This window comes from Urocampus carinirostris, chromosome 2 (genome assembly GCF_059441175.1).
Source record: "Urocampus carinirostris isolate Australia breed hairy pipefish chromosome 2, RoL_Ucar_1.0, whole genome shotgun sequence".
In the NCBI taxonomy this organism is placed as follows: domain Eukaryota; kingdom Metazoa; phylum Chordata; class Actinopteri; order Syngnathiformes; family Syngnathidae; genus Urocampus; species Urocampus carinirostris.
Window position 1 is genome coordinate 58,393,396 of NC_142350.1, and position 22,306 is coordinate 58,415,701.

The 22,306-nt window shown below is 39.9% G+C and overlaps 1 protein-coding gene and 2 long non-coding RNA genes across 3 annotated transcripts in view; 1 reads left to right on the plus strand and 2 right to left on the minus strand.

The window, feature by feature from the left end:
- jazf1b (JAZF zinc finger 1b) overlaps positions 1 to 18,430 on the minus strand; it is a 28,178-nt gene extending 9,748 nt beyond the window's left edge. The window contains exon 1 of the mRNA XM_088328101.1: positions 18,220 to 18,430. Within this exon, the coding sequence (XP_088184227.1) occupies positions 18,220 to 18,334 (115 nt within the window). The 5' untranslated portion in view covers positions 18,335 to 18,430. The remainder of the gene's footprint in view (positions 1 to 18,219) is intronic.
- A 221-nt stretch (positions 18,431 to 18,651) lies between these two features.
- Positions 18,652 to 19,825, plus strand: LOC148372727 (uncharacterized). Its single transcript, XR_015849659.1, has 2 exons — positions 18,652 to 19,032; positions 19,450 to 19,825. It is a non-coding gene; the product is annotated as an uncharacterized LOC148372727 (long non-coding RNA).
- An 83-nt stretch (positions 19,826 to 19,908) lies between these two features.
- On the minus strand, positions 19,909 to 21,369 carry LOC148372728 (uncharacterized). Its single transcript, XR_015849658.1, has 2 exons — positions 21,133 to 21,369; positions 19,909 to 20,376 (listed from the first exon to the last, which is right to left on the minus strand). It is a non-coding gene; the product is annotated as an uncharacterized LOC148372728 (long non-coding RNA).
- Positions 21,370 to 22,306: the final 937 nt, after the last annotated feature.

A 22,306-nucleotide genomic window follows, 5' to 3' on the forward strand; every position in this document is an offset into this window, starting at 1 on the left:
GTTGCGGTATTGAAAGCATTACCCACAATGCAGTCTTTTATTATTGTCGTAACCAGACCTCCAGTCAATTAGTTCGTCCAAAAGACGATTTAATTCTTAACTCTCCACACTTTTTTTGTAATAGGTATAAGGAGCTCTTGCACACACTCCAAAGTACTCAAGCATAACTAGATTCAACAAACAGCAAGCGGGAGCCAGACATCCAACCTGCTAAGCGCTGCTGAAGGGACAATAGGCGCTCTGCACACCCTGAGGGGAAACGGCCCGACTTCAAACGTTCCACGCAGCGCCGTCCACCCGGGATGGCCCATAAAAAGTCAGATCCGCCTCCCTGCCCGGCTGCCTCCGACTGCGAAAGTCTACTACCCCCATGTGGCTGCTTCCCGTCAACCGGGTCGTTTACTTGCACCCCAGGCTGTTTGTGGCAAATGTTAGAAGGCCTAATGATGGCGGAAAACGCTGGTACCTCTACATTGGATTTTAATTCCTTCCAAGATCGGGTAACGAGCACATATTCCCGATAGAAAATCATTAAAGACTAATCGGCCCGTTCCCGACCTCCCAAAAACATCAAAGTGAACCCCAAACCCAAGGCGAACTAAACTTAAAACACATTCAAATCGTAATTAAATACAAGAAATACAGTAAGAAGATGAATAAGATATTAATGAAATAAAATGTGGGTTTATTATGGGTCCCTGAAACAAAGGGGTCTGCGAAGTGCGAAGGTGTAGGATTGGGAGGGGGCGCGACTTTTAATAATACGTAAGAACTCATAGTATACTTCAAATTATAAGACTTGAAATCACACCATTTTTTACAGCACATTTTTTTGCCAGACCGTTTCGGTTTTCATTCATCACGGCGGATGAGTGGTTAGCGCGTCCGCGGAACAGTTCTGAGGTCATGGGATCAAATCCAGCTACGAGCCTTGCCTACTTGTGCAGAGTTTGCATGCTCTCCCCATGGTGGCATGGGTTCTTCCTACCTTCCAAAAACATGCATGTCAGGTTGATTGCTTGGTGCAAATTGTCCCTAGGTGTGAATGAGCGAGTGAGTTGTCTGTCTCTGTGCCCTGTGACTGGCTAGCAACCAGTTCAGGGCGTCCCCTGCCCCCTGCCAAAAGACAGCTGGGATGGGCTCCAGCACCCCCGCGACCCTACTGAGGATAAGCAAGGCCCTTTTAGCTAGACTCGCAACAAATCACTTTCTACAAGACTTAAGAAAAACATAAATTTTGGACAAAACCAGCAAATTCTTCCCACTTGGCTTTTAATCTTCTCTGTAGACGCCAGCTTCTCTGGTTTGTCCTCCTCTTTGTTGAATTTAACCTCTCTAGGCATTTTTTATTTCCCTAATTTTCTCAAACACGTTACCGTTTCCATTTCTGTCTATCGTTGTTAAGGTCACAAACAGGAGATGCTATCGAACTCGATTTAAAAAAAAAAAAACACACAATCAAAACAAACTTGCTGCGGAATACATCAGGTTCCACGCAGAATCAGGTGCCTGATGGCGAGAGGTGCGGTAGACGTTCTTAAACGGTCTCAGGGGGTAGCCCTTGGGACTGCTCATGAACTGGATTTTACTACGAACAGCAAGCAAGATTTTTGTCAAAAAAACCTTGTGTGTCGAAATGTTCCTGTCTAGAGGTGATCGTATAAATAAGTACAACTGTAATAAAACATCAGGAAATTAGCTGAAGACAAAATCGTCCACCAACGATCATGTTGCCAGTTTTGTCGCGTAAACGTAGCCTTGGTAGCCAGTTTCTCTTAAAAAAGAAAATAAAGTCTTTTTGGAGTGAGGCGTCATTTGTTTTAATTGGAGAATGCAATTGGTGATAATAACTTTTACTGAAGGGGAAGGGCTCTATTTGAAGGACTTGGAAGAAAAGCTTGGTGGACTGCCAGGCCTACAAAGGGAGGAAACCTTCTATATACAAAATACAGTTCTACCAAATACTACTAATGTTATGTGGTTCACTACTACGCCATCCTATAGCAAATTATGAACTAGCCATTTATATGGATACTACGAAAAATTCATGCTCATTTTGTATTGACAATGTTAAACCTTGGTTATTCAAGGCACATTACTGGCATCTGATGGATACTTGCAGTAATGACGGGTTTTTATGTGCAGTTTCTTTTTTAACATTAACAGTGACATTGTCTAAAAAACAGTTTGACGTAAAAGCGGCACTCCTAAATGCTACTACGAAAACGATTTTTTAAAAAAAAATCTTTTTTATCCGTTCTGAAAAAAAGTGCAATGTTTGAAAGTTCTGAATGTATTTTTGTAGAAAAGGTCGGTTTTGGAGGAGAAAAAAAATCATGTTTTTGGTCATATCTTATATGACCAATATTTACGTATAAAAAAAATTCCATATTGAACAAGACATTTTCCCCACACCCTCCAAAAAACACATTGTCCTACTGACAAATAATGTAGCTCATTTAATTTCTAAACCTTATTTTATTTCTTTGTATTATTTCACCCATCTTTTTACATTTACCCTTGTGCAATGAAGATATACATTAAATCAAAACACATGAGTTTATTTTTTACCATAATGATTGAACTGAGGAAAATTATCTGATGAATATTTATGAATAGTTATAGAAATAATTCATAAAATTAGTTGTAAGCAGCAGATCATATTCTTCTAGTATTTCTGAATATAAAATAATTCTTAAAATTAATAACTGTTCATGGTTTATTATCAATTTGCTCATATTATATTTTTGGGAAAAACACCAGAAATACCTATTATAATATTTTGCGCATTTTACAATAAGGCCTTAAAACTAAATATATGAAAAAGATAGATCTGCTTAGATAATTGTTGTTCTTATTTCAAAATGTACTTTAAAAATATTTAATTAAATGAAAAAAGTAAAGAATTATTGAAATTAGCAAAATAATCTGATAAATGGAAGATGGCAAACAATGTAGAAGAAAACAATATTGCTGTACTAGTTGGATTACCTCATGTGCGGCCCCTTCTCAAGGTTTCTTAATTTTCCTCATGTTGAGGTTTGAGTTTTTCCTTGCCCTAATGTAGGTTTTAGATCAGGGGATGGTGTAATAATAGTCTGTGCAGCCTTTTCAGACTCCTTGTGATAAAGGGCTATACAAATAAACATGACTTGACTTATTTAGATATATAAAATACATATTAGATGAGAAAATGATCTAACAGAACAAAAAAAAGAATGGATTATTATTTAAGTACATATTTCTGAACTGGACATTTGCAATGTAGTTTTAGAATGCAGAATTTATGATAGCGCTCTAAATGTTTTGCTCAGCAAGTGGACCTAATGAAGGGCCCGGTGCACTCGCCAGCCTTGTTTTCCATTATAATTAAGTTTCCCTAAGACAGAGCATCACTCGGTAATTGCCTGCTTGGCTGACAACACGCGGCGGTTTTATGATGCTGGCACAGTCAGGTAAGCTTCTGAGAACAACTCAACATATGACATTCTCAAGGACACGCCATAACGCAGGCATGTGTTTCTTTAGCCGTGGATGTGGCGAGAAGGACAACGCCTCTACTCCATTTACTGTATCTTTTTATTGAAAATATTGCAAATTTGTTCAAAAGTTCAATTAAAACACCCCAAAACGCACCTAAAACCAATCAGGCGGAGTGCTTGGTCAGGAAGGCCATAAATCCACGAATAAGCCTCTGTCCATTTTTTTTAGGGACAGGCAAATTAATAATAGCATTAAGAATACAGATTTCCTAATCCTGTAAACCAATGATAGGCTCATTTGCAACAGCAGAGCACTAAATAAAACAAATACCGTAAAATCCGGACTATAGAGCGCACCTGATTATAAGCCGCACCCACCACATTCTAAGAGGATAACCGCTTTTGTACATACACAAGCCGCATGCGCCCACATCAAAACATGTAACACAAACACAAAATTAACCCTAACCCTACTTTGAGTCCCGCGATTTTAACTGAGGGGGGGGGGGGGTTTGTAGAGGTTTATTGTTCTATATTCTTTATCAATTATCCGTTATCGGTCAAATCATAATACACTGCAAAGCCAAGAGGCCGAGACACTTGCTCCCAGCCAAGAGGCTGAGTCAAGGTCCTAGCCACAGGGCCAAGCAGCGATCATCAGTTAAACAACCACAGCCTCAGTTCAACAACCAAGTACACAGTTAGTTCAACAACCACAGCCGGCCAACATAAAGTACACAGTTTAAAAACCACAGCCGGAAAAATGAACGGCAAATGATACCAGTAGTTAACATTTGATGCAAACCTGCACAGTCCAGGTCCCGTTAAAATTAATCCAAGGAAAAAAAAGTGTTTATTTCCAAAGGTAAGGGTGGGAAAAATATATATCCACCTTTGTCTGCCGTGTCCACAAACATTCACCTTTACCGGTCCCCACTTCCCGTCATCCCCTGCGTCTGTTTCGCCCCTTCTTTTTAATTGGTCAGTGCGAGACTTATCAGAATAAGTGTCCAAAATAAATACAAATAAATACATGACAAAAATATACAGTTGCAAATACATATTATAAATGGGTACACATATTTACAAAGAAAGCCGGTACATTGAGAGTTTTCAAAGCTTTAATAATAATAGTATAACTTTCATCCCAAACCGTGCCTGTGAAGGGTAGCAAAACGCTAATAACAAGACGCTCGCGATATGGTCAAAGTTCCTGTTAAAAAAACATACCGTCCATATAGAAATCACGGTAAGACATTCTCATCTTCCTCCCTATAACTGCCGTCATCAAAGTTGCCCTCCTTTAGTATGGGAAAGAAACTTTGTCATATAGACGTCATCCCACGCTCCCTTATTCAAAATCACGCTAGCAACACGATCGCAAGGTAAAGTTTGCGTGCAGTAGCTCTGTTTCCTTCTTTATCGGACTGTTCGATTGCGTTTAGCTTTGTAAGCTGCGTCATGTGCCTTGAACTCGAGCGCCGCTGGCGGCTGTTAGAAAAATGACATAAATTGGCCGCATCACTGAATAAGCCGCAGGGTTGAACGTTTAGGGAAAAAAGTAGCGGCTTATAGTCCGGAATTTACGGTAAGTGCATTTTGTGAACAACATTCAGTGGTCAACTGGAAAGTCTATAACATAGGAACTTAACAATTCTCAACATTTTGAAACATTTTTTTGAAGTTTGTCGTTTATAACAGTTTAACAACTGCGTCCATTTAATTTGAAATAAGTTTGTCGGGTAAAGTCTCAAGCTCCCTTTTATAGCCAAATATACGCATATAGAATGTGCCATACATGTCATCAAAACCGTATTGGCTTGAGTGTCACTTGAATCTTACTGAGGCGAATCAGACTCCGTTTGGTTCAACTTTCGAGTGATTTAATGCGTGTGCTCTAGGTTTACTTTTATTCTAGGATGATTATGGTGAAAGTAAGAGAAGAACTGTTTCAAATACAGTCGAATGTTTGTGAGTCACCGAGCTACTCCCATGGTAGGCAATGTCTGCGTTACGAACTTTGCAAAATAGTCTCTATTGGTCGTATCCAGGCTAAAATGCTCCCAAACTTGATACGTTTTGGTACATAGTTTCTGTAGGTTTATGTTACTGCTCGAGACAAAGACGCTATCAGGCATGAGATTATGTTACTGTAGAGATGCCTCAGTCTGTTGTAAAAACGTGTCTGGCAACAATAGCCGACAATGGAATTCATTGTCAATTATTTTCTTTTTTATATTTTGCATTTTATAACAAATAGACAGGCTCAGATATGTAAAGAAAAAAACAAAAGAAGAATAACAGCTGCTCCATACTACAATGCTCATATGAAATGCCATATACGCTACAATAGATCCTGTAAGAGCGGAGGATGAGAATATCATTCATTTGTTTCGTCCACCTTAGCTTTGTCTAGGTAGGTGAGAAATGGCCCCCAGATTGTCTGAAATTTCCTGGCTGAGCCGGTCCTCAGAAATCTGTCTTTCCATCTAAATGACTGACAGCATGTCAGCCACCCAGCTCTAAAATGAAGGAGAAATGGGTGACTTCCACTCTGCCAGAATTACCGTATTTTCCGCACTATAAAGCGCACCGGGTTATAGGGCGCACCCCCAAAAAATAGTTTTTGGTCCTATATTTCCCATACATAAGGCGCACCGGATTATAAGGCGCTACAATGGGAACGTCGACAAAACAGTCAGATAGTTCAGTCAAACTTTTTACCCCCTTAACATTCCGAAAGCTTGCAAAGAAGCAAATACGGGTCTCAGACATGTACGGAAACGGTGTCTGTACGATGTCACCAATCACTCAAATGCATCGTTCCAAATATCATTCGGATGGTTAAAGTCTTGGGATTCAAGAAATGCCAAACATTTCTTAGTTTCCATTTTATTTTTTGCTGGCAACTGTGTGGACAGCAAAGTAAGAATTTTATTGTGCGGGGAAACGGGGTTCTTTACTGTACATATGACAATAAACACTTTGAACTGAATTTAGTTTAAAAATAGACTCATCACAGAAACATCAAGATAGTTCTAAAACAAGATACCGGGAAAATATAAATCCGCATAGCTCACCTAAGTTCTCTTTCAGCCTTCACGTTCAATAATGATACGTAACCATGGTCTTCTTACAAGCGTGAGTGTAGTAAATCCAGGAGAGTAAAATATTTACAAATACAGGGTAGTAAAAAATGTTTTCTCTATGCCGTAGTGCAACCCAACGTGTGATTCACATTCATCTTTTTCGGCCAATTGCAGGCTTTGTTTCGCCCCCTTAGCCTTTGCGAGCCTGTAAATGATAAAAAGGATCCGCCCCCTTTACCTCCGAATAACTTTAGCCAATAGTGACCGATTCAAATGATGATTGACACATTGGTTAGGAAATGAAACGCCGGTATATAAATCCCAGCATACACCGCGGACGACTTCGCCTTCGGGGGAAAATCTAGTCGGCGGCTGCTTGCCTTAGTTGCAAGACTTTGCGAATTAATATTGATCCATATTGTTAGAATATGATATAATGAAATTGTGAATGTGTTTATTGCTGTTAAAAGTGCCAATAAAATTGTTCAAACCATATATAAGGCGCACTGTATTATAAGGCGCACGGTCAGCTTTTGAAAAAAATAAAGGCTTTTGGGTGCGCCTTATAGTGCCGAAAATACGGTAATATTTGGCAACAGTCATTCCCAGCATCAGTGAGTGCTGTGTAGCTACAGGACGGCCTTCTGTTGACAAAAGTCAACTATTTCTATTATCGATTTATGTCAACCAATAGCTGCACACCTACTGCTAAGGCAAGCCGCCGAAGAGCAGCAAATACCAAAAGCGGCTCACAAAGTCAAATTGTTGTGAGCTTCGTGAGTTCGTAGGCCAAAGCCCAACTAATGAGCAGAATGGCAGCGCATCAATCCGTTCCTGCACGCTGTAAATCACCCACACCTCACGGGAGGTAGGGGGGGACGGCGGAGATGGATGGTCTCCAGGGGCCAATTCCCCACAGTCGCTGCAGTTCTTTTGGGGCCCACCGGCATTCAAGCCAGGGCATGGGGCACCTGGAAAAAGGCGCCTCAAGTAGAGATGGGAATTTCTTGAAAGAAACAACATTGGTGGTCCAATGTGGCGGGCATAAAAATCAGCAGGCGGAAAATGAAAAGATTTGTCAACATATTTAGTCAGTGTTAGAATATTGAAATGTGTCACTGCATATGTAGCCATGAGCGTATGAGTTTCTCTTAAAAACTTTCTATACAATGTCTTTCCTTGTTATAGGATTTTTGGTCACTAGGGATACAAATTTAACACTATTCTAGTTCGTACAATAATTTTACAGCATCCATGGTAACAGTATAACAAAACAAATCAAACCCTTTTTTCTCAAAACAACAGCGCGTAACAAAAAGGAACTAAAAGAAAACCAAAACGAACCAACAAAACAGTACCTCGGCATACTCAAGAGCGAGTAAAGTAAATTAGCCTGTGGTTCCCCAAAAGTGCATTTTGAGTAGAACATATTAACAGAGCCCTTAAGTGTATATCAATTTTTTTTTACCTTTAATACGTTTGAATCATCACAATACTATTTTAATTAGTATTTTGGCATTCACTTCTTGGAGGAGCTGTGCGGAAATTGGAACTTTGTGTCTCTCTGCCACCATCTCCAGGCTTAGATTCATGATCGCAGCCCTAGTCAGCGTATTCGTGATGCGCGTGCAAGTATGTGCATTTCTTTAATAAGGTGGAAAAAAGTTGTTTTTTTCATATTTTTTGGAGTTTGGGTTAGCTACTGAAGTTTACTTGAAACAAGCCTTTTCTTACTTTCACCAGTTTCGTGACGTCACTCACCAACACTCCCCCAGACCCCATTCTTTGAACTTAATGTGTTCCGCCCTGAACAGGAAGAAGTGTTCTAGAGCTATTTAGGGTGAACGTTGATGCTTTTAGGTCGGTAACGGGCCAATTAGTTCTTAATTGATTTGTATCGGGAAAATTTGCTCGTTACACGAGATCCTGGAACAAATTAAGCCTGTATCAAGAGATACCACTGTATTTATAATCTTTTTAGTTCGTCACCTGCATTACTTTAAGACCCGATGGGATTGTGCAAAAAGAACCCAAAAAACCTTCCTAAAACGACAAAGGAAGTGACGCCTTCAGCCCGCTACCAACGCCCTCACCGACCCTTCACTCCCCCTCTCCGTCTCACACCCTGGCCTCTCATTTCCATCGTCGTCTGGCTCCCCCTTTGCCATCCACCCAGAGGGCCAGATGCCCCGCGGGGTGGGGCTAAATGTCGGGCGGGGCCTACAGTGGGTGACATGTTTATGACGGCTGTGATCAGCGGGGGATACCGGCGGGAGTCAGGGCACAGGCTATTCATTATGATGTGGCCTCCAGAAGGAAATGAAACAAAGTCGTTGGGCTCCGTGTGCAAGATGTCTCGCCGCGTATTCAAAACAGAAAGGGTTTTAAACGATCAGTCAAAAAAATATTTTCGGTTGGAGTGCTGACTAAGGCATGGGCACAGACAAAAATACAAAAGACATTTTTTTTGGCCTTTTTTTTTTTCAAAATAAATGGGGCATGAAATAAAAATGTCGATTTTTTTTTTTTTAAACTACTTTGCTTTGTTTATAAGTGCAATCAAATTGTAAAAGAGGGTTGCTTGGCCCACCATAATACATGGTGTTGACTTTGTGATAATATACACATACCACCACATCAATACTTCGTAAAAGTGGCGTCCGTAACTTCAAAATATTCAACTTGCTGATGCCATCTGTTGGCTGAAATCGTCATTGCAGCTTCTGTCAAGCTGCTTGTATGGCACGTGCACGTACGAGTTTCTTAAACGCGATTGAATAAACTCATCTTTTAAAATCTTTTTTGGGGTTCCGGCTGGCATTTAGACTGTATTTGAAACAGTTCTTCTCTTACTTTCACCATAATCATCCTAGAATAAAAGTAAACCTAGTCCACACGCATTAAATCACTCGAATAGCTTCAATATCTATTTGCCATGTTAGAGAAACTAACTATAGTAAGACCTCGGTTATCGCGGTTAATGGGGACCAAAACCACCCACTAAAAGTAAAAATCTGCGAATTAGCGACGCCCCTTCAAAAAGAAAGAAAAAAAATAATAATAATTTTGGGACCTCGAACCGCGAAGTGGCGAGGTCCCACTGTAATTTATAATCATTTGTCTTATTTTTTAAGGAAAAACATTAAGATAAGGTCTAATAAGGGACGGATATTAAATGAAATGAAATGAAATGATCTGCATTTATATAGCGCTTTTCAGGTCAATGACTTCCCAAAGCGCTTTACATTGTGCTTCACATTTCCCAATAGCGGCCGTGATCTGTGCAGCCATGTAAGGCGCTAACCTGCTTATTGGGGGTAATTGGGGGTTCAATGTCTTACCCAAAGACACTTCGACATGTAACACGGACAAGCCGGGATTCGAACTGGGATCCCTTAATCCTAAAACGATCGCTCTACCTCCTGAGCTACTGCCGCCCGATTAAACTATTGGCATATCAAAAAATTACCGTATATTTCAGCATACATATCAACCCACCTCCCGTTTTTGTTTATGTGTCATGTTGATCATGCTTAGTACCGTTTAGTTTATTATTATTAGAAACAAAACAGATAAAGTAGAATTTTTTCTAGCCAGAGGCAGATAAGTGAAATTATGAAAATCCTAAAATTTGTTATATTTTCAGTAAAATGCGGCAAAAATATAAATACAAATTTTAATTAGCAAAACAATAGGGACCGCACATCAGGTGATCCCCCCTTCCAGGCTGACCAGTCTGCAACGGATGTTGCAATAACAAATAATACACAGATATTGTCAACCTGTAATATAGGTCAATTAAAAGCTATGGAATAGAAGTGTGTTTTAAGCCTAGATTTAAATACTTCCACTGAGGTTGCAGATCGAATCTAAGAGCAGAGCAATAAATACCATATTTATTTGTGTATAATGTGCACCCCTAATGTTTTATTGAAAATCGGAATAAAAAATTGGTTTACCTTTTCTCATTGAAAGTGACAAATGATGAATACCTGTGACCACGATTCAAATCATTTAGTGTCAACTACGAACACAATACCAACATAAAATGTACAATGTATTTATTTAATGTTCTTTAAAGTCATTCATCATCAGATACACCAAAGAGTCGTTCCTCACATCGTGCTTTCTTGCGTTTATTTATATCTTTCGGGGCGACTTTTTATTTTCTTTATTCTCCAACATTTGTCTCTGGTACTGTGAATAAAAAAATAGTGTAGTAAGGAGATACAATCGAATGTGCGTTACTCACGAATAAATACAATACTCCTGCCCACGGGAACTAAACTGATATTAATCCAAACGCACCACCTTAAAACATTGCATTCACGCAAGGAAATCTCACAGTCCCTGCTTCAAAACAATCTCTCATTGTATCTATACAATTCTCGTAGGTCACTTTTTTCTAAAGGTGAGAGATTTTTATGCGAGTCCATTGCAGGGTTGGGTAGGGTTACTTTAACTGAATTACTTTCAATTACTTTTGGATTACTCCAATTCCAAATATGCTAATAAAAGACAAAAGAAACTAAATATGAATAAAATGACTCAATTTTGTGCAGGCTTGGGGAGTAACGGAATACATGGAACGGCAAAAATGATGTTGGCAAGCTGTTTGGATTTATTTTCATTTTGTTTCTGTCGCATTTTATGTTCGTTTTGCCGGAGATCAAAGAGATCAAAGCCAGGAGAGAAAGCTTAACACGTCTTGTGAGTCATCATTTTATTCATACTTAGTTTATTTTGTCTTTTATTAGCATATTTGGAATTGGAGTAATCCAAAAGTAATTGAAAGTAATCAAGTTAAAGTAACCCTTCCCAACCCTGGTCCATTGGAAAAACAAAACAGATATTAACTAAACAATCCATCCATTCATCCATCCAGTATCTGTACCGCTTATCCTCAGTAGGGTCGCGGGGGTGCTGGAGCCCATCCCAGCCATCTTCAGGCAGTGGGCAGGGGAGATCCTGAACTGGTTGCCAGCTACATAGACAATTTCAACTTAATTCAATTAAACTATCCCTTGAACGCTGAACTAACACTCAGTGGTGTTACACAATTTAATTCTAGTCATATTTTGGAAAAAAAACATCACACAGAAACGGTAGCAGTGTTGCAAGGAGGAGAAATCTAATTAGGCCAGCCTTGTGCACAGATTTAGGGAACCTAGTTGGGCTTTGATAAACATTTTACCTACGCATAATATCGGGGGGAAATGGAGGGTACCTGAGCAAAATCCTCTAAATGTGCCTCCAGTGAGAATTGGCAACAAAAACGCTGATTGTTAGCAAGTTTTGGACAGTGCAGGCCATCATGACGCCAGACCTTAGCAGTACCCACACACCCCACGCACAAAGGCGCAAACATACGTACACAGGCCTAATAACACTCACTGTGTGCTTGGAGTCAACTTATGTCTGGTTTCTCAGCGACAAAGCAAACATTTAAGCGAGGCTTTTCCTGCAAACACATAACCAGCAGACCACCGAGGACATCTTTCAAACCTAATAACTTGATTTAGGCTCCATGCTGAAGTCTTTCTGCGCAAGCAGCTATTCTTCTGGTTCTTGTTAGTATCTGCTCTTTCATTGTGGGTGAACATGTTCACAAAGTTGGAATCCATTAATGATCCATGGTTGGCCTTTTTTGCAGATGTAACAGCTTCCACTCTCACAGCATTGCACAATAACTGTGGTTTTGATTTAGTCATGGGAATTACTGTGAAAGCCTCAAGGGTTTTTCTAAAAATGCATTTGCAATGAAGGGAAAATGTTTCAATCCTACAAGAAAAAGGTAGCTTGATAATTGGTTCACTATATTTTAGAAAATATTCTCATAAAATCATCACTTTTTAAAGACATTAGAGGCTATACTTGTAAACGTATTACTTTTTTTCAGAGCATAACATTTTTCCAGACATTCAAAGAAAATGAAGACGGCCCAGGGGACCTAATGGTGTTACGCCGGCTTTATCGTTTTTCACACGGATCAAGATGTTTCTCTGATGAGTATATTTTGAAATTGACATATCTTGAATCCCAAGAGTTCAAGCTTTCCAATGATCTGAGGCATGACGTATTTCAGTGACTAGTCACATCGCACAGACACGTATTTGTTTATCAAAAGTCCGTCAGCCCACTGGAAGGTTAAGGGGTTAAGTTGCCATATGTTATGAACTCTCTTTCCGTGTACGGATTTTCTTTGGAAATATCTCATGTTTAACTGTGGACACATGCGGCTTATGTTTGTATAAATGTTTTTTTCTGTAGAAAGTGAGGCTTACAATGAAGTGCGCCTTGTAGTCCGATTTTTACGGTAGGTATCATTTAGCACCTCTTACTGGAAAATAACCCACAATTATCGATTTGAATTGAAGAAAAATATCAAAACCATCATACAAACGTACATTTTTTTAAATACTCGTTGGTCAAGAAATGTATAGTTATTTTACATAACCTAAAGCTCATCTAGAGAGAGCTGACATGGTTTGTTGGCCATTTTGCTGCTATAGGTATACCCTTAAACCAAAACAAAATCTCAGAAAGAAAAAAAATGCCATTTGGTCACTGAGTTTCTAGTTTTTATTCTTGCAGTTGCACTACACAATACAGTGACATTTAGAGGTCAAATATTACAATTTATTAGCGATTACTAAACCATTCCAATTCCGCCGGTGTAGTTTCTGATGGTAAAACTGGCAAAGGTTGGTGCCGCAAGTAACTGATGCAATGCTAGTATCAGCAGACAATATTTACCTAGTATCAGCCGTGACAACTATTGGTTGATTGTATTAGTTTTCAAAATGACTATGATTTGCCTAAATTTTGCTGCAAACATCTAACAATTGTAACATTTTTCTTGGTGTAGTAACTATAATGTATATCACCAACATTAATATATAAAAGCTTGTTTTTTCATTAGAATTTTAGGTGGCATTGTGTTTGACTTTAAAGCACGTTTACTCCAAAATTCACAAGTTCTGGGTTTGATCAACCAATCAGACTTCAAATATGCAGTTTCTCATTGTGCATGAATTGTTTACCTCGTGGCAGTCATCATTTATATCAACCAGCCATAGGATGGATTACATTTGTGGTGACGGAATTGCCGCAGCAAACCAAGTGCTGATCCTCAAGTAAAAATTGACTATAACAAAGAGTTCAAGTCTAGAATGTCCAAAAACACACTAGTATCATCCAGGAATGAATGAAAACTTTATTTCGAACATTAAAATAAAAACAATAACTCAACAAATTAATGTTTCATAATATGTTCGAAAAGGGGTAGTAAGAAGCAGATGTTTTATTTCCCTACCCCTTCATCTTTCCTATCAAATACACCAATGATAATAGCAATAATAGTAATAATATTAATAATAACCGTTATGATATAACAAATGCAACAATAACAACAAAGTTAACCATAGTTTTAGACTCACTATTCCCAATCTCCCCTATCACTCATACCCCATTTTCTTCATCTCTGTGTTCCGCCAGTAATGTTTTTTTTTTTTGGATTCAAATTGGAACAAGTGAATAGTTGGACATTGTTTGATCTTGTCTAGTAAATTGTTCGAAAGTTTGACTCCACACACAGACACACACATACTTTTCCTGGTGGTTCTCACCTTTGGGATTAGGAATTTACTACAGCCCCTTAAGTTATAATTTCCCTCTTTCCGAATGAATAATTTATGGATGTTTTCTGGCACTATGTTTTTGTTGACCTTAAATAGCAGTTGTGCAGTGAAAAATTTTACTAAATCAGGAACATAAGCTATAGGAGAGAAATGCTTCGAAATCTTCCTTTTTAGTGTAGACAACAAACTCTGGCACTGACTCAGAGTATACACCATAGTTAAACATCCACAAAACTCACAAGCCTTGACATCTACACGGTGAACATGTCAGCCATTAATTTTGTCCCTTTTCCCCCAGCCGCAGCAGGGTAGCGCCATCTATTGCCAGACAACTTCTCCAAAGCAGCCTGTTGCTCCGGAGGGAGAATGTCGACGCTTGTTTTCCAAGCGCTTTAATTATAAAGGAGAATGAGCTTGGTGCAGCAGGCCACCAGATGAGGAGGAAGAGTGGCCAATGCAGCCACTCTTGTCTGTAATTACACTTCACGGGGGCTTGGCACAGCGAGCAAGATTTTGCACTTTGAGTGGGCACAGGCAACACAGAAATGGGGGCGCTACAAAGATTTTTCCACACAGAGCACACTAATTGCCTCATTATTCCCCAATAAGTCATTTCAGGGGATTTTTTTCCCCCATTTATCCCTCGTGACTAACACCTTACTGCACACATGACAGGGGAGAGGATATTAAAGGCGTTCAAGCAACAAACAAGAGCACTAGAGGCAGCTGGGCCTTGTCAGTTGCAATAATGAGACTGAAATATTACACGGAGAGAACAGATGCAGGAGCTAACTTAGGGAATTTACTCTTTGGATTACTGCAAACTACAATTTGCAACCAAAGCCTGGCATTAAAAGTCATACACAGAGAGTGTTAGATAAATATGGGGTGACTTTTAGTATCACGCGGATAGTTTATACGTCAACCATGAAGGTCAGGAGGACTATCGTATACTAGGAAACACAAATGATATATTGGCTGAAACTTTAAAGGAACAGTGTGTATTATTTGACTGCTACTGAGACGTGCAACTCAAATAAGTGCTAAAAGCTCTTTTTTTGTAATGACTGCGTTTTTTTTAACCACTTTGAGGCACTAATAAGACACAATTTGCCTTGAAGTCTGTGACTACAATCAGCAAGGAATTTTAAATGAAAACATAACATAATTCAGGGTAAAAAGGGAATTGATTACTACTTTGGTGATTTTAACAAAGCCTCAGGGTTGTTTTGTGGGTGGGGAATGGGCGTAGGAAATATCATAAAAAGAAGATGTGCTTAAGGCTGCAAAGATGTATGAATCAAAAATCGATTGAAATCGATTATTAAAAGCGTTGCAACTAATTACCTCATCTATTCGTCGTGTTGCACAATTTATAGCAGGTTAATCAATGCAAATGAGTGAATTGGATCAAGTTGTAGTACCTTTTTGGTCCGGCAGAGGCCGCCTAAGACCATTTTTATAAAAGTATCTTACTTTTTTTTGGATCATTGCATCATACATACATCCATTCAATATCTGCACAGGAGTGCTGGAGCCCATCCCAGCCATCTTCGGGCATGGGTCAGGGGACAACCTGAACTGGTTGACAGCCAGTCTCAGGGCACACAGAGACAGACAATTCACTCGCTCATTCACACCTAGGGACAATTTGGACCGACCAATTAACCGGACATGCATGTTTTTGGAATGTGGGAGAAAACCAGAGTGGAGGAAACGCATGCAAGCACGGGGGAGAACATGCAAACTCCAGCCAGGAAGGCTTATAGCTGGATTTTAACCCATGATTTTAGAACCGTGCCGCAGACTCGCTAACCACTCAGCTGCCCTCATTGCATCATTACAAACAAAATTGGCAAGGAACAGACAAACACCACATTGTTTTCAAATGAACATAAACTATTGCAGAAATACAGAATAAAAATAAATATAAAATATATAATGTATAAAGAAAAATAATAATGATGACATATGTGTACCTCAACACAAGGGGCAGCCCTTTTAAGCATATTGTATATTTGCAGATTGAGAATGTTGATCATATTCAAAAATGTAACCCAAAAAACAGACTTGTTGACATTAGTTGTAAAAGGAGGTTTACTTTTTTCTGATTTTTTTGGCAAATGAAAATGTCTAGATGGATGGATGTCTAGACATCCATCTAGATGGATAGATGACTAGACATCCATCTAGATTGATAGATGTCTAGATATTATTCTAGATTGATCGATATCTAGATGGATAGATGTCTAGATATCCATCGAGATTGATCGATATCTAGATGGATAGATGTCTAGATATCCATCGAGATTGATCGATATCTAGATGGATAGATGTCTAGATATCCATCGAGATTGATAGATATCTAGATGGATAGATGTCTAGATATCCATCGAGATTGATAGATATCTAGATGGATAGATGTCTAGATATCCATCGAGATTGATCGATATCTACTAGATGGATAGATGTCTAGATATCCATCGAGATTGATCGATATCTACTAGATGGATAGATGTCTAGATATCCATCGAGATTGATCGATATCTACTAGATGGATAGATGTCTAGATATCCATCGAGATTGATCGATATCTACTAGATGGATAGATGTCTAGATATCCATCGAGATTGATCGATATCTACTAGATGGATAGATGTCTAGATATCCATCGAGATTGATCGATATCTACTAGATGGATAGATGTCTAGATATCCATCGAGATTGATCGATATCTACTAGATGGATAGATGTCTAGATATCCATCGAGATTGATCGATATCTACTAGATGGATAGATGTCTAGATATCCATCGAGATTGATCGATATCTACTAGATGGATAGATGTCTAGATATCCATCGAGATTGATCGATATCTACTAGATGGATAGATGTCTAGATATCCATCGAGATTGATCGATATCTACTAGATGGATAGATGTCTAGATATCCATCGAGATTGATCGATATCTACTAGATGGATAGATGTCTAGATATCCATCGAGATTGATCGATATCTACTAGATGGATAGATGTCTAGATATCCATCGAGATTGATCGATATCTACTAGATGGATAGATGTCTAGATATCCATCGAGATTGATCGATATCTACTAGATGGATAGATGTCTAGATATCCATCGAGATTGATCGATATCTACTAGATGGATAGATGTCTAGATATCCATCGAGATTGATCGATATCTACTAGATGGATAGATGTCTAGATATCCATCGAGATTGATCGATATCTACTAGATGGATAGATGTCTAGATATCCATCGAGATTGATCGATATCTACTAGATGGATAGATGTCTAGATATCCATCGAGATTGATCGATATCTACTAGATGGATAGATGTCTAGATATCCATCGAGATTGATCGATATCTACTAGATGGATAGATGTCTAGATATCCATCGAGATTGATCGATATCTAGATGGATAGATGTCTAGATATCCATCGAGATTAATCGATATCTAGATGGATAGATGTCTAGATATCCATCGAGATTGATCGATATCTAGATGGATAGATGTCTAGATATCCATCTAGATTGATAGATATCTAGATGGATAGATGTCTAGATATCTAGATAGAAAATATTTAAATATACAGAGTGGGATACAGTTACAGAGGGATATATATTATATTACAGATAATCCTCAAGTTTGAAATTCTCTTGACGTGAAGTGGAGTTCGAATTAAGCGCACTTCCGGTACATTGGCGCGAAGGGCCTCGAGCTACAATAAATGCCGCACGAGAAGGAAAAACAGACGTGTCAAGAGTTCTTCTCCTTCCTCAAAAGTCGAAATAGTTCTCGCCATGCGGTGACATTCAAACAGTGAGGAAAAACGCCACGTTAACGCTGCGGCGTGACTGACAGGAAGTCGAGGCAAAGAGCGACACCCACCACACCTAGCAACAGGGTCGTCAAGGAGCAGGAAGCCGCCGGCTAGCTCGTTAGCCTAGCCGCTAATGCTAACCGCTAAGCTCGCTTACCGATGTGCGTATCCTCGATGTGCAAGATGAGTTCAGCCAAGGAGTCGAAATGGAGTCCGCAGCTAGCGAACCTGCACGCGTTGGAGAAGAAAGAAGCAGCGGCGATGCCTGTCATGGTCGCTGCGGCATTGGTGGCTCGGCAGCGGGCTGACGGCCGAGGCGCAGCGGTGGGAACAGCTGGAGCTGGAGGGGCGGTGTACTGCCGCGCGCCGGCCGGGACTTTTTCAAGATGTGTCAAACGCGCAGACAGGTACTGGTACCGGAAGTAGAATTCCTTGCCCTTCAGAGTAAAAACAAAATACCCGGATGTTATGTAAAATACCTGTCTCATTAATAAACATGATCCATTTATTTGTATTCAAGTTTTTAAAAAAGTAAATTAAAAAGTCCTTTTGAAGGATTATAATAAACGGGTCTAGACTTTAAGGCCCAATCCCATTTCTCTCACTCGGCCCTGAGGACCCTCCAGTGAGGTCCCTCGATAGAGGAGTGCCCTCCGCCGGTGGAGTGCAAAGTGGAGATGGTTTGGACAAGACTTGCAAGGTTCCACCCCTGTCCAGGAGATGGCGGTAATATTAATTGGCTGTAGACCTCAGTGACGTATTGGTCTACGTCACATGTAAACAACTCGAGTCTCAACCTGTAGTGTGTCAGTTGGAGAGTTCGTGCAACGTTAAAAATGCCCGCTACTGCTGTGTTATTACCGATTGCCTGAAAGCTCTTCATCTTTTCCATGTCTCCAATCAACGGAGGAGAAATGTGCTATACTGAAGACAGCTTCGGCGCTATGTAGTGCTGATTCATCTTTACAAGGTACGTACACTCATTAAAAAAAATGACCCGTTCGGTCATATACAGTAAGAGTTAACATACAATGCACGTTCACATAATACCCTAGTTTGTGTAGACATAAATGGCAATCTACTTATTAGTATCTTAATGCCATTTTATGACATATTGTAGGGGTCTTGAATCTGTGACATGACGAAACGTAAACAAACACAAGAACAGTCCACCTGACCCTTTAGCTGGCATAATATCGTCACCAAACTTCCCTGTACGACCCAAAAACCTTAGTTCATAAGGAATTTAATTCAAAAGAGTTGTCATTGAATATAAAAAGGTAATTTCAACATTTTTTCATGATGCTTACATCACAGTTAAAGCGGTCTTTTTCTTTTCTATGCCCACATTTATGTCTAAATTGATTTGTTATCTATTGTGTTCCAGAGTGGCTGTCCCATAAGCGTGGACAGGTTGGACAGGAATGTTCCCATCCTGTGCTTATGGTTGGATGTGGAGTCAGAACTCATTCAGGACTTAAGGTTGAGCAAGAAGGTTATGTGGGCCCTGCAGGAGCTGCTAAAGAGGGAACAGGGCCATGGCTGGAGGTCTTGATCTACGTGTACTGGCTGGTCCACGCTCTGTCCTACCGTGTGGTGTCACGGGTCTTCAGGGTTCCCAGGTCCACCGTACAAAGAATTGTCCACAGTTAATATGGAATAAATTGCCCAAAAGCCATATTTTAGGCTCTGGAAGTCAGACCCACATTTGCATTATGTGCTTTTCTGCATTACTATTCAATAAACATCTTCATTTTGAGTAACACCTTGGTGGTTTATTTCATAATGATGTGAGATACTGTGTGTGAACTATGTGACTGTTGGACAGAAAACAACTACAAATCACTCCAGCTTAAATAATAGTTTACTTTCAGAAAAACAAACTCACATTGGGCCAAAATACATAATAGTAAATAAATAATGTGTCACAAATTTTAACAAAAATATACCAATACTTCCATAAAGCTGGAAACACAAACTGGAACTTCATTGAGTTCTTAATAATAATAATAAAAAAATCCTTTTATAAAACAAAGGGAAACATTGCAGAGATGTCACTGTTCTGGAAATTTGTCCACGAGCTTCCCAAAAAGGACGGGAACCGCTCAGTTTTGGCCACAGTTTCTTCGAGCCTTTTCCTCGCTCCGGCAGACTCCGCTTTCAAAAAGTCAAGGAGTGTATCGTGCTTCCTTTTTTTTCTGGGTGATTTGGGGTTTGGCGCCCGATTAGAAGGTGCCAACGACGTGCCCGGTGGTGTGGATGGCGTGGTAGCTGTGATGGTGACCAGCTCTTCCACGGGACGTTCTACAGTGGCCTTTAGGTTGGGTGGAAAAAACAAGAATTACTTAATGCTGATGTATTGTACAAAAACAACTGTGTATAGGATGCTCAACAAGTTGATATGAGACAGGAAATTATAGGATGTGTTCTGGATAATTATTTGATAGTGAATAGATACAAAAAAATGACATGATATTCTTATGGCTGTATGAACCTTCTATTGGCCAGCATCACATATGCTTTAGAGTTGTCTCCACATTTGGACAACATTTTGAGAAGGTAATTAGTTTACTTAATATGTGTTTACAGAGAAGGCAGTGGACTATGTGATAGTAGTTTGTTTCAACTGTATTTCCACGAGAAATTCGGAGACATTACTCATAATGCATGATGAAAACTAATGCATTCTGATCTCACATGAAAGAATCATATTGTAAATAAAACACGACACCCGAAATTGTGTGCAGTAAACAAGCGCTATGTCCAGAACGGTATTCTGACTATGCTCCTTTAGCGACTGGCCATGTAAATGTAAAAGCACGACTCGTTTAAGATAAAAACAGGGATGGGCTCAACCGTGATTTTCTGCAGTTATCCTACTTTACAGTTTGTAGCGTGAAGATTTTTTTTTGCCAGCTCCCTTGGTAGATTAGTGCACTTCGTAAAGTAGCGATTTTGCAATGTTCGTGTTTTAACGCGAAAATACGATTTTCTATTGCATTTACGTCTAACTAAGATATCTCAATACATTTTGTTGCAAATACATGCGTGGTTGTGGAAAACTACTTACATTTGTGCGGTTCCTTTTCGGGCATGTTTGTTGATATTGAGAATTCGCAAAGCCTTCTGGGTAGTCACTTCGCCGCCAAGTGAGGTCGAGAGCCCCCTCGGTCTTGAAGTGGTTACGACATGGTTTGAGGGCACTTCTGCCTCGGTCTTGAGAGTATCGGGACACACCCCATTTTCACGTGAACGCGCAAACCGAGTGACTAGGGCACATAGCGAGTGGAAGTGCGAAGAATGGGACGCAGCCTAAGTCTCCTCTTCTCACTTTTGAATACCACGCATCGTGATTTCAAAAGTGCAATATTTCTGTCATTAACTCGGGCTTGCCAAACTTATTTCCGCACGGGGGCCACATGGTAGAAAAGACATTCACACTGGGGCCAGAAAAACGAATGGATGGCATAAAAAGTGTGCCTAAGCTGAAGGGCTGTATTTTTCAGAGGCGTTGTAAAGAATTTGGAACTTTTTTACTCGCTGACACCATCTTCTGGCCTTTGTCGTCATTGCAGCCTCTGTTAAGCTTATGTTAAGCGTGCATGTACGTGCATTTCATGGATGCGCTTGTATAAGTTCTTTTTTTCCCCATCTTTTAGGGGTTTTGGGTCACCCGTTGGACTGTACTTGAAACATGCCTTTTCTTACTTTAACCGTTTTTATGCTACACTAGCAAAAAACTCTGGTCACGAGTATTAGGTCACTATCCAAAATCTTACCCCCCTATTACCTGATGTGTTCCACGACCCCGAATAGCTCTGCTAAGAGTTACATAAGGATAGGCATGTCAGGAAAAAAAATTAAGGGCTCTTTGAAATCAGTTGGATAATGGAGAAAATATTCTGCTTTAAACTTTTGAAAGACACCTCAAACGACGCACCCCACCTTTAAATTATGATCCAGGGATGTAGGATTTGATTATAGAACTGTAACGACTGGTACTATCAGGGGACCCAAATGCGCAAGGTTTCATACAATGCTTTATTAAGGGATCGGGGAAATCAGGGTGAGAGGAAAAAGACAGCAATCTGGTGCTTGCTGGGCAGGAGGAGCGGGAAGCCCTGGCGAACGAAGCGTGGTCGAAGATCGGAACAAGTCGGGTAGCGGAGACGAGCGGGAAGCCAGGGATTGGGGATCGATACAGAAAACAGAATCAGGATACGAGCAGCCGGGACAGGAGAACG